The sequence below is a fragment of the Argentina silus genome (genome assembly GCF_951799395.1).
Source record: "Argentina silus genome assembly, chromosome: 7".
Taxonomy (NCBI): domain Eukaryota; kingdom Metazoa; phylum Chordata; class Actinopteri; order Argentiniformes; family Argentinidae; genus Argentina; species Argentina silus.
Genome location: NC_139661.1, coordinates 24580522 through 24593021, shown reverse-complemented (window position 1 = coordinate 24593021; position 12500 = coordinate 24580522). Strand labels below are relative to the sequence as shown.

General features: G+C 51.0%; 2 protein-coding genes across 2 annotated transcripts in view; one reads left to right on the top strand and one right to left on the bottom strand.

The window, feature by feature from the left end:
* ccdc180 (coiled-coil domain containing 180) overlaps positions 1-8163 on the top strand; it is a gene marked incomplete at its 5' end in the record, with an annotated part of 24229 nt that extends 16066 nt beyond the window's left edge. The window contains 15 exons of the mRNA XM_083674045.1: positions 236-352; positions 561-650; positions 1077-1157; positions 1383-1561; positions 1659-1729; positions 3368-3470; positions 3609-3686; positions 3877-3946; positions 4043-4187; positions 5960-6102; positions 6430-6567; positions 7109-7220; positions 7459-7564; positions 7718-7847; positions 8024-8163. Of these exons, the coding sequence (XP_083530171.1) occupies positions 236-352; positions 561-650; positions 1077-1157; positions 1383-1561; positions 1659-1729; positions 3368-3470; positions 3609-3686; positions 3877-3946; positions 4043-4187; positions 5960-6102; positions 6430-6567; positions 7109-7220; positions 7459-7564; positions 7718-7847; positions 8024-8158 (1698 nt within the window). The 3' untranslated portion in view covers positions 8159-8163. The remainder of the gene's footprint in view (positions 1-235; positions 353-560; positions 651-1076; positions 1158-1382; positions 1562-1658; positions 1730-3367; positions 3471-3608; positions 3687-3876; positions 3947-4042; positions 4188-5959; positions 6103-6429; positions 6568-7108; positions 7221-7458; positions 7565-7717; positions 7848-8023) is intronic.
* Positions 8164-8400: 237 nt separating this feature from the next.
* pomt1 (protein-O-mannosyltransferase 1) overlaps positions 8401-12500 on the bottom strand; it is an 8387-nt gene continuing 4287 nt past the window's right edge. Inside the window, exons 11-20 of the mRNA XM_083673892.1 lie at positions 12376-12471; positions 12153-12245; positions 11253-11349; positions 11083-11175; positions 10821-10929; positions 10262-10359; positions 10064-10177; positions 9852-9978; positions 9164-9341; positions 8401-9073 (exon numbers count right to left, since the gene is read on the bottom strand). Of these exons, the coding sequence (XP_083530018.1) occupies positions 8899-9073; positions 9164-9341; positions 9852-9978; positions 10064-10177; positions 10262-10359; positions 10821-10929; positions 11083-11175; positions 11253-11349; positions 12153-12245; positions 12376-12471 (1180 nt within the window). The 3' untranslated portion in view covers positions 8401-8898. The remainder of the gene's footprint in view (positions 9074-9163; positions 9342-9851; positions 9979-10063; positions 10178-10261; positions 10360-10820; positions 10930-11082; positions 11176-11252; positions 11350-12152; positions 12246-12375; positions 12472-12500) is intronic.

Genomic DNA, 12500 nt, shown 5'->3' with positions numbered 1-12500 from the left:
AGCCGAGGGACTTCAATGACTCTTGGTTCCCAGTCCAAGTAAAGCAACAAGAACGAAAATACTGTTTTTTTCCTTTAAATGCAGATTTGAAAGCTTTAAGCGTTACAGCATGGCAATACAAGGTAGTAATAAAGTAATTTAAGAAATAAAATAAAAACCTCCCTCCCACCCCCCCCCTCCCTCTACCCCCCCCCCCCCCCCCTCTACCCCCTCCCCCCTCCCCTCCCCCCTCCAGGCGAAAGATGTCATCAACAGATTTGAGGAGAAGTTCCACTTCCTGACTGTGGATTTGAAGTTTCTGGAGAAAATCCAAGGAATCCTCACAAACACCCAAGTTCAGATTAAAACAGAGGTACGAACCACTCAATACCCCCGGGTTAGGAACCTTTTAACCATCTTTATATGAAGCTACACTGTGTTTGAGTTCTGATGAGGTCAGACAGTTGAACTAACTATGACCCTGACTAACACAGTCTGTCTGACCTCTGACCCTGAATAACACAGTCTGTCTGACCTCTGACTCTGACTAACACAGTCTGTCTGACCTCTGACCCTGACAGGCAACAAAGAGCAACATGCACAAGAAGAAGATCGACAGCCTCCTCTCAGAGCTGGAGACCAAGATCCACCTGGCCAGCAGCTGCCACAAGGTACTAACCCTAACCCTGCCTAACCCTGACCCTGCCTTACCCTAACCCTGCCTAACCCTGACCCTGCCTAACCCTGCCTAACCCTGACACTGCCTAACCCTGACCCTGCCTGACCCTGCTTAACCCTGACCCTGTCTAACTCTGTCTAACCCTGTTAGTATTATACAGTTATTAATGATATTAATAATGATGTTTTATTCAACTATATTTCTCTACATTAAAACTACTTTATTACATTCTGAAAACATTTTGTGCCGCCATGATGTTGATATGGAGAACAGGTGTTAATGTGGTGTGTGTGTGTGTGTGTGTGTGTGTGTGTGTGTGTGTGTGTGGTGTGTGTGTGTGTGGTGTGTGTGTGGTGTGTGTGGTGTGTGTGGTGTGTGGTGTGTGTGTGTGTGTGTGTGTGTGTGTGTGTGTGTGTAGCTGGTGACTCCAGAGGACATCTTCAGCTGGTCGGTGTTGGAGGAGCTCAGGTCACGCTGCTGTTACCTTGACGCTTTCCTGGTCAGTTACCACCCTAACTACAGTTACCGCTAGTTAGTTACAACCCTAACTACAACTAGAACTTAGGGTATGGGGCGGGTTTGGGGTGAACCAGCAGTGTGTGTTTTGGGTTAGGGTTTAGGCGTTGTTCTGACCAGAGGTGTGTGTGTGTGTGTGTGTGTGTGTGTGTGTGTGTGTGTGTGTGTGTGTGTGTGTGTGTGTGTGTGTGTGTGTGTGTGTGTGTAGGACCCCTCCCCGGTGCCTGTCTGTCCTCTCCAGGGTTCCTTCGCCGTTGCTGCGCGGCCCAAGTCCAGGAAGCAGGACAAGACAGGAAGTCCCGCCTCCGACGGCCTGCTGCAGCCCAGCCGCATGGGCGTGGCCTTCATAGAGGACTCGGCTGTGGGCGTGGTCAGGGGCTTACTGAGGTAATAATCATATTAATAATATTAATAACAATAATATTGTGAATAATAAGAAGAGTGATTGTGATGGAAGGTAATGATGTGACTGGTTGTGTGTCAGGCTGAGCAGACCTCAAGCCTCTCAGGAGAACCAATCAGAGGCAGCAGAGAGGGGCTCTGCAGCTGTCACAGGTACCTCACTAACCCTAACCCTAACCCTCACTAACCCTAACCCTAACCCTCACTAACCCTAACCCTAACCCTCACTAACCCTAACCTTAACCCTCACTAACCCTAACCCTCATGAACCCTAACCCTCACTAACCCTAACCTTAACCCTCACTAACCCTAACCCCAACCCTCACTAACACTAACCCTAACCCTCACTAACCCTAACCCTCACTAACCCTAACACTAACCCTAACCCTCACTAACCCTTACTAACCCTAACCCTCACTAACCCTCACTAACCCTAACCCTCACTAACCCTAACACTAACCCTAACCCTCACTAACCCTCACTAACCCTAACCCTCATGAACCCTAACCCTCACTAACCCTAACACTAACCCTCACTAACCCTAACCCTCACTAACCCTCACTAACCCTAACCCTCACTAACCCTAACCCTAACCCTCACTAACCCTCACTAACCCTCACTAACCCTAACCCTAACCCTAACCCTAACCCTCACTAACCCTCACTAACCCTAACCCTCACTAACCCTCACTAACCCTCACTAACCCTAACCCTCACCCTAACCCTCACTAACCCTTACTAACCCTTACTAACCCTAACCCTAACCCTAACTAACCATAACTCTGACCCTAACCCAAACCCTCACTAATGCTGACCCTAATTCTAGCCCAGACCCTAACCCTAAAATTAACCCTAATCCTAAAACTAACCCTTAATTCTCCTTGATCTTAGTGAATCCTTTAATCGATCATACCATTTTAATAAACCTAATAAGCCTGAGATCACAGACACTGTTCTCCTCCTACCTTCAGACAAACAGTTGTGTTGGTTCAGGGTTAGGGTTAGAGTTGGGGTTTGGGTTAGGGTTAGGGTCGGGGTCAGGGTTGGGGTTAGGGTCGGGGTCAGGGTCGGGGTCAGGGTTGGGGTTAGGGTCAGGGTTGGGGTTAGGGTCGGGGTCAGGGTTGGGGTTAGGGTTAGGGAACAACACAGGACAGTCTTTTTATCAGTTGAGAAACATTTCCTAAATCCAGCCTTTCTTCTCATATGAGATTCTAGAAATAGTCCCTACACTGGTTACCTGTTAGTTTTACAATTGATTTAAAGATTTTACTGATGACTTTTAAGCCTGGTCTGGTCTGGTTCTGGTCTGGTCTGGGTCTGGTCTGGTCAGGTGTGGTTCTGGTCTGGTTCTGGTCTGGTCTGGTTCTGGTCTGGTCTGGTCTGGTTCTGGTCTGGTTCTGGTCTGAGTCTGGGTCTGGTCTGGTCTGGTGTGGTTCTGGTCTGGGTCTGGTTCAGGGTCTGGTCAGGATCTGGGTCAGGGTCTGGGACCAGACTATATTTCTGACCTTTTAATCCCCCTACGAGCCTCGGCACAGCCTAAGATCCTCAGGCAGGGTTAGGGTTAGGCCCTTTAGGAGCCCTAGACTCTGGAAGGACCTGCCTGAGGACATTAGACGAGGTCACTGTTGTCTTGTGAAGCTCATGTTTGTAGAAGAGTCTTTAACGGCTCTGATGGTTTTTAATGTTTCATTGTTTCTGCTTCTAGTTCTGCTTTTAGCTGCACATTTGTAACACTGTTTTTAAAAAGGTGCTGTATGAATAAAGTTGATTGTGTGTGTGTGTGTGTGTGTAGTCAGGTTGTCGTCCCCTGTGGGCCAGCGGTCAGGGAAGACTCACAGCCAGACAGGACTGGACTCTCTACGCCGGAGGTCGACTGAGTCTGTCAGTGCACAGAGGTCAGTCTCTCACACACACACACACACACACACACACACACACACACACACACACACACACACACACACACACACACACACACACACACATATTAGGGCAGCACTGATGTTGTATATTTCTATGTGTGTGTTGTCCAGTGTGAAGAGGTTCTCTAAGCCGACCCGCTTTGACAAGAGGTTCCAGGTGTTCGGACCCAGACCAGAGGAGCAGGCTGTGTGAGTACTGACCCTGACCCTAACCTTGACCCTGACCCTGAACCTAACCCTGACCCTAACCTTGACCCTGACCCTGAACCTAACCCTGACCCTGAACCTAACCCTGAACCTGAACCTAACCCTGAACCTAACCCTGACCCTGAACCTAACCCTGACCCTGACCACTTCTTTCATCTCCCTCTTCTTTCAGGACGTCCTTCAGAGGTTTGATCTCCAACATTCTGTGGAAGGCCAATGACATTCTTCTGCTTGTTGCAGAGGTAACAGCTCTATAATGATGATGATGTCATGTTGTGAAGTCAGACATGTGATCAGGCTCATTCTGACTGCTGTGTTCTGGTTGGTTGGTGGGTCAGGAGTTCTATAAGAAGAAGGAGCGTCGACCAATCACGCGGCCTCAGTACCTCCAGGAGACGTTTGAACAATGTGGCGAGGAGATGAACAAGAGACTACTGCTCTACCAGACACACACACACCTCTACCACAACACCAGCCTACAGGGTGACACACACACACCTCTACCACAACACCAGCCTACAGGGTGACACACACACACCTCTACCACAACACCAGCCTACAGGGAGACACACACACACACACACACACACACACACCTCTACCACAACACCAGCCTACAGGGTGACACACACACACACACACACACACACACACACACACACACACACACACACCTCTACCACAACACCAGCCTACAGGGTGACACACACACACACACACACCTCTACCACAACACCAGCCTACAGGGTGACACACACACACACACACACACACCTCTACCACAACACCAGCCTACAGGGTGACACACACACACACACACACCTCTACCACAACACCAGCCTACAGGGTGACACACACACACACACACACACACACACACACACACACACACACACACACACACACACCTCTACCACAACACCAGCCTACAGGGTGACACACACACACACACCTCTACCACAACACCAGCCTACAGGGTGACACACACACACACACACACACCTCTACCACAACACCAGCCTACAGGGTGACACACTCACACACACACCTCTACCACAACACCAGCCTACAGGGTGACACACACACACACCTCTATCACAACACCAGCCTACAGGGTGACACACTCACACTCACACACACACACACACACACACACACCTCTACCACAACACCAGCCTACCGGGTGACACACACACACCTCGACCACAACACCAGCCTACAGGGTGACACACACACACACCTCTACCACAACACCAGCCTACAGGGTGACACACACACACACACACACACACCTCTACCACAACACCAGCCTACAGGGTGACACACACACACACACACACACACACACACACACACCTCTACCACAACACCAGCCTACAGGGTGACACACACACACACACACACACACACACACACACACACCTCTACCACAACACCAGCCTACAGGGTGACACACACACACACACCTCTACCACAACACCAGCCTGCAGGGTGACACACACACACACACACACACACACACACACACACACACACACACACACCTCTACCACAACACCAGCCTACAGGGTGACACACACACACACACCTCTACCACAACACCAGCCTACCGGGTGACACACACACACCTCTACCACAACACCAGCCTACAGGGTGACACACACACACACGCCTCTACCACAACACCAGCCTACAGGGTGACACACACACACACACCTCTACCACAACACCAGCCTGCAGGGTGACACACACACACACACACACACACACACACACACACACACACCTCAACCACAACACCAGCCTACAGGGTGACACACACACACACACACACCTCAACCACAACACCAGCCTACAGGGTGACACACACACACACCTCTACCACAACACCAGCCTGCAGGGTGACACACACACACACACACACACACACACACACACACACCTCAACCACAACACCAGCCTACAGGGTGGGTGGGTGACACACACACACACACACACACCTCTACCACAACACCAGCCTACAGGGTGACTCACACACACACACACACACACACACACACACACACACACACACACACACACACACCTACCACAACACCAGCCTACAGGGTGACACGCACGCACGCGCAATTCTTCAAACAGACACACTGTGGCTTTATTGTCAGGAACCATTGGAAGAGTGTGTGTGATTGGTGAAGACCTCTCTCTACCTATCCTGATTGGCCACTTCTCTCTGTCCTGTGTCACATGACCAGAGTTCCGTCAGCAGCTGCAGGACTTTGAGGAACGTCTGTCCAGAGTCCCGGAGGTGCTGATCCGTAACCTGGGGCAACGGCACTTGGACAGTCTGGAGCAGGATGCCGGAAACAGACGTCTACAGCTGGAGCTAATACTGCAGGTGCACACACACACCTCACTCACTCACTCACTCACTCACTCTGGGGGGAGGGAGAGGTGGTCCCCTCGGTCTCTCTGGGGGGAGGGCGCTCGGACGCGGTCTCTGTCTCGGGGGAGGGCTCTACACACTAATACCACACACTAATACTACACACTATACACTAATACTACACACTACACACTAATACTACACACTACACACTAATACCACACACTAATACCACACACTAATACTACACACTAATACCACACACTAATACTACACACTACACACTAATACTACACACTACACCCTAACGTCCGTCAACTGGATCGGCTGTGTTTTCAGGAGCAGCACCGTAGGTGTCTGAGTGTGCGTCTGAGTCACCCTGCCTGTGCTGAGGAGCTGACGGCCCTGAACACCGCTGAGGAGGAGCAGCACACAGCCCTGACCCAGGCTATCACCTCCACACAGCTCCTCATACAGGTACCTGACCCAGGCTAGATGTCTGCAGTACAAGATGTCACACACACACACACACACACACACACTAACACAGCCGTCTGCAGTACTTTAACACCACGTGTACATCGACTGCAATGCCGGTGGTTTTCAGTGGGATGAGGTGGTTTCAGTGGGATGAGGTGGTTTCAGTGGATTGAGGTGGTTTCAGTGGGATGAGGTGGTTTCAGTGGGTTGAGGTGGTCTCAGTGGATTGAGGTGGTTTCAGTGGGATGAGGTGGTTTCAGTGGGTTGAGGTGGTTTCAGTGGGTTGAGGTGGTTTCAGTGGGATGAGGTCGTCTCAGTGGGATGAGGTGGTTTCAGTGGGATGAGGTGGTTTCAGTGGGTTGAGGTGGTTTCAGTGGGATGAGGTGGTTTCAGTGGGTTGAGGTGGTCTCAGTGGGTGTTAGCTACCATGCTAACAGGGAAAACAAGCAGTTTTTGCCGGATCACGATCATCGAGTCCCAGTCTATGTGACGTTAATCTGCAGAACTTGATGTGTGTGTGTGTGTGTGTGTGTGTCAGGAGTGTGTGAGGAGCCATGGGGAGCAGTATGTATCAGATCTGGCAGGGCTGACTGAAAGCCTGCTGTTCCAGATGGACAACCTTCTGACCATCGATGATGTCCAGACCGGCCGTAAGTCTGCCTGTGTGTGTGTCATTGTCTGTGTGTGTGGTGTGTGTGTGTGTGTGTGTGTGTGTGGTGTGTGTGTGGTGTGTGTCTGTGTGTGCGTGTGTGGTGTGTGTGGTGTGTGTGTGTGGTGTGTGTGTGTGGTGTGTGTGGTGTGTGTGTGTGTGTGTGTGGTGTGTGTGTGTGTGTGTGTGTGTGTGTGTGTGTGTGTGTGTGTGTGTGTGATATTTTATCTGAACTGTAGAAGCGGAGGTGAAGAGGGAGAAGGTCTCCACTCTGATTCGTCTAAAACAAGCAGGAAGTTTGCAGGAGGAGAGAGCCAGCAGAGAGCAGGTCCATAGGGGCAGCAGGTACACACACACACACACACACACACACACACACACACCACACCACACCCACACCCCCCCCCCCCCCCACACACACACACTCCCTATAAGATAAAACAACATGACTGAGGATGTTTAACTCTAGTATGACTCCACTAAGAGTGTGTGTGTTAGGACGTGGAGGGGGATCTTGTACTTCGGGTCAGAGGAGGGCGCCCCCTGCAGGGAGACCGCCTCCATCACCACGGCTAAAACCACCCTGGGCCACCAGAGGGCAGTAGAGGCCCGCGACGCCATGTACCAGGTACACACAACACACACACACACACACACACACACACACACACACACACACACACAGGCCCACCACCAGGTAGAGAAACTCTCTCTCTCTGTGGAGGTCAGGTGATATTATGATCCACTGTAATTTATGATGTTATTATGTCTGGTATATTAAGTGTGTGTGTGTGTGTGTGTCAGCGGTATGAGAGGTGCTACAGGGCGGAGATGTCCCGGGCCGTAGAGGAGGGAGACGTTTGGAGGAAGGAGCTGCAGGGCTGGACGGACCACTGGAGAACCTCCCTGACAACACTGACCCAGCTGAACGCTGAATAACACACACACACGTCTATCCATGTAACACCACAATGAACAGATGTTTTAAAAGCGATCCCAAACTGAAACCCAACCATGGAAACAGCGTCAAGCTGCAGTCAGCTGCCTGATGTGACCTCCGACCCTCTCATCTCTCCAACCCTGAACACAGACAGACTGGACCTTAATCAACCCCGGAATAAATGAATAAATGAACGCATCACTGCTTTTTTCCTTCATTACTTTTATTTTAAAAGACCAGAGTTGGACAGTGAGAGTCTCTGGTCAGGACATCTGATGACGCAGGTTTCTGTCTCCAGAGCTGCTGAAGTCTTCAGAGGTTCAGAAGTGACGAGGCGAGAGGACGTCTGCTGGGAGGCTGAAACAGCAGCAGCTCTGAGACATGGTTGTGTTTATTATTTCATACCGAGGTAACCAAGGTAACCACCCCCTCAAGACATTCAGACACATGAACGCCTTCTTTCTCAAGTGAACATGAATCAAGTGAGAGTCTTCTTTCAGAGGTCAGAGGTCACAGACAGGGGGAGTAAGATGGCTGCCTACAGAAGACTACATTACCCACAAGGCCTGTAAACGCTTCAAATGAGAGCTGAATAAAACACAAGTAAAGGTTTCATGATTGGTTGGTACAGTTCCCTGGGGGTGGGGCTTCCTGCCCTGTTCAAATGTGTAGCTCCACCCCCCTAGCAACCAGGGGCGTGTCTGGTTCCTGGCTCCTCCTCCTGGGCGTGTCTATAGTCTCAGCGTGGGCGAACCAGGACGTCCCAGCTGTCCCTCCAGCGCAGCGCGGCCAGCTGGGCGGAGGTCAGCTCAGGACAGCCGTAGGTCAGAGGGCAGAGGCAGCGGAAGGACACGAACACTGACCCCAGACCTGCCAGGACCACCACAGCCAGGGCCCGCCGCTGGGGACCACACCTACACACACACACACACACACACAGTCAGTCAGTCAGTCAGAGGGAGGGTAGGGTATGTGTGTGTGTGTGTGTGTGTGTGTGTGCTCACCGTAGCAGGTGTGTGTGTGTGTGCTCCAGCACCACGGGGATGAGGAGGATGAGGAAGGTCAGCGCTGGCAGGTAGTGGTACAGGAACAAGGTCTTCTCCATCAGGAAGAACGGCAGGTAGTTGACGGCCCAGCCCCCCACACACACCACCCCCGCCTGGCCCCACCGGCCCCACGCCGCTACACACACACACACACACACACACACACACACACACACAAATACCCACACACATACACAAGACACAAATACACACACACAACACAAATACACACGACACAAATACACACAAGACACAAATACACACACACAAGACACAAATACATACATATATACACACACACACACACACACACACACACACACACACACACACACACACACACACACACACACACACACACACACACACACACACACACACACACAGCACTAGTGAGAATATACAACATAGAAGGAAAAAATCACAACAAATGGGAAATCCTCCTCTCTTAGTTACCATCAGGGTCAGGTTAGGGTCAGGTTAGGGTTAGGGTCAGGTTAGGGTCAGGTTAGGGTCGGGTTAGGGTTAAGGTCAGGTTAGGGTCAGGGTTAAAGTCAGGTTAGGGTCAAGTTCAGGGGTCGGGGGTCAGGTTAGGGTCAAGGGTCAGGTTAGTGTCAAGGTCGGAGGTCAGGTTAGGGTCAGGTACCTTCGGGGAGGTCGGCCAGGCCACGCCTCCTCCTCAGCAGGTACAACAGGAACAGGAAGCAGTAGGTCATCAGCGCTGCGTTGGCCAGGTTCCACGTCACCAGGTTACCAATCAGGTGGATCTGGGCCTGTAACCCGGGGCAACAGCCAGTCAGAACACAGGCAACAGCCAACCACATCTCCATGACGACCTGAACGCTGAATCAGACCTACATTGCTGGAGGGGTGGAGCCAGTAGGCGATGTTGGTATCCATGGTGACCCACTCTAGAGGGGAGGAGCTGTACTTGTGTTCTGACTCCTCCTGCTTCACTGTCAGCATCTTCCACTGCCATGGCAACACAACAACAGGAAGCGTGTGTCAGGGGTTTCCATGGTAAGGGTGAAAGTTACCATGGTGACTGGTGCCTACCTGCAGCTCCAGGAACTTGGCCATGAAGGAGAGCTTCCTGTTGACGGAGAGGTGGGTGGGAGAGTGAAGCTCTGCCTCCCTCTCCTTCTGCTCCTCACCTGACGACAACAACAACATCAACAACGACAACAACAACAACATCAACAACGACAACAACATCAACAACAACAACTACAACAATAACAACAACAACATCATCAACAACAACAACAACAACAACACACTGACTGTTGACCTCTGGGCCATCTCTAAACATCCACTCACCAAGCACTTTATTACAACACTATACTAATACTGGGTAATACTCCCTTTATTACAACACTATACTAATACTGGGTAATACTCCCTTTATTAGGTTGTGGTGGTTGTGTTGTGGTTGTGGTGGTGTTGTGGTTGTGTTGTGGTGGTTGTGGATGTGTTGTGGTTGTGTTATGGTTGTGTTGTGGTGGTGTTGTGGTGGTTGTGGTGTGGTTGTGGTTGTGTTTTGGTTGTGGTTGTATTGTAGTTGTGTTGTGGTTGGGTTGTGTTGTGGTGGTGTTGTGGTTGTGTTGTGACCTACTCCTCCCGTAGCGGTGCTCTTCCACGGTCCAGACCGCCTTGTTAGACGTCCTGTCTGCCACCACTTCCCTCTGTTGGAAGCCCCAGTCTGGCAAGGCCGCTCCGCTCAGCTACACACACACACACACACACACACACACACACACACACACACACAGAACTTTGACATCACAGTCAGCCTCGATCCCATCTAACAGGTCGAGGTAGGGGGTAGGAGATAGGAAGTAGGGGCTAGGAAGTAGGAGGTAGGAGAGGAGACACACCTTCAGGACAGCAGACGTGTTGACATGAACCAGACGAACCTCAGACACGATGGTCCTCCACGCCTCACGAGGCTCCGCCCTGTTCACCACCTCCTACATTACAGGTCTGTTAGAAGTGTGTGTGTGTGTGTGTGTGTGTATGTGTGTGTGTGTGTGTGTGTGTGTCTCACCACTTTCCACAGGTTCTGGACGGGCATCGACACGTTGAAGTCTACGTACCCAGAAACCTCCTGGGCGTGGGGGCTCATAGGAGCTGCCACATCATGCCTATGACATCACAGAGGTCACAGAGAGGTCAGCAGCTACAACAACACTAAAGGAGGTGAGGGTGAAGGTAAAGGAGGTAAAGGAGGTGAAGGTAAAGGAGGTGAAGGAGGTGAAGGTAAAGGAGGTGAAGGTTAAAGGAGGTGAGGGTAAAGGAGGTAAAGGAGGTGAGGGTAAAGGAGGTGAAGGTTAAAGGAGGTGAGGGTAAAGGAGGTGAAGGTAAAGGAGGTGAGGGTAAAGGAGGTGAAGGTGAAGGAGGTGAAGGTAAAGGAGGTGAAGGTAAAGGAGGTGAAGGTAAAGGAGTTGAGGGTAAAGGAGGTGAAGGTAAAGGAGGTGAAGGTAAAGGAGGTAAAGGAGGTGAGGGTAAAGGAGGTGAAGGTAAAGGAGTTGAAGGTAAAGGAGGTGAAGGTAAAGGAGGTAAAGGAGTTGAAGGTAAAGGAGTTGAAGGTAAAGGAGGTGAAGGAGTTGAGGGTAAAGGAGTTGAAGGTAAAGGAGTTGAAGGTAAAGGAGTTGAAGGTAAAGGAGTTGAAGATAAAGGAGGTGAAGGTAAAGGAGGTGAAGGTAAAGGAGTTGAAGGTAAAGGAGTTGAAGGTAAAGGAGTTGAAGATAAAGGAGGTGAAGGTAAAGGAGTTGAAGGTAAAGGAGTTGAAGGTAAAGGAGTTGAAGATAAAGGAGGTGAAGGTAAAGGAGTTGAAGGTAAAGGAGGTGAAGGTAAAGGAGTTGAAGGTAAAGGAGGTGAGGGTAAAGGAGGTGAAGGAATTGAGGGTAAAGGAGGTGAGGGTAAAGGAGGTGAAAGGTCACAGTACGTGTTGAGGAAGCGTGATGTCATGCCATGAAGCAGTTGGACGATGTCGCCATGGCGAACAGGGCGGGGCGGGCTGCTCACAACCAGATCCTGTCTGGAAGATAAACATCACCACCATCATCATCATCATCACCACCATCACCACCACCACCACCACCATCATCATCATCATCATTACTATCATCACCATCACCGTCAGCAGGAGGAGGAGTTACCATGGTTACCTGCCGGGGTCTTTGAGGATCCACCAGTTGTTGACGTCTTTGAACGGGTAACAGGTCACCTGCTGCTGGTGGGAGGAGCCACGGCCGCTCTCATACCTGTCACCATGACAACAACACACCCGTCA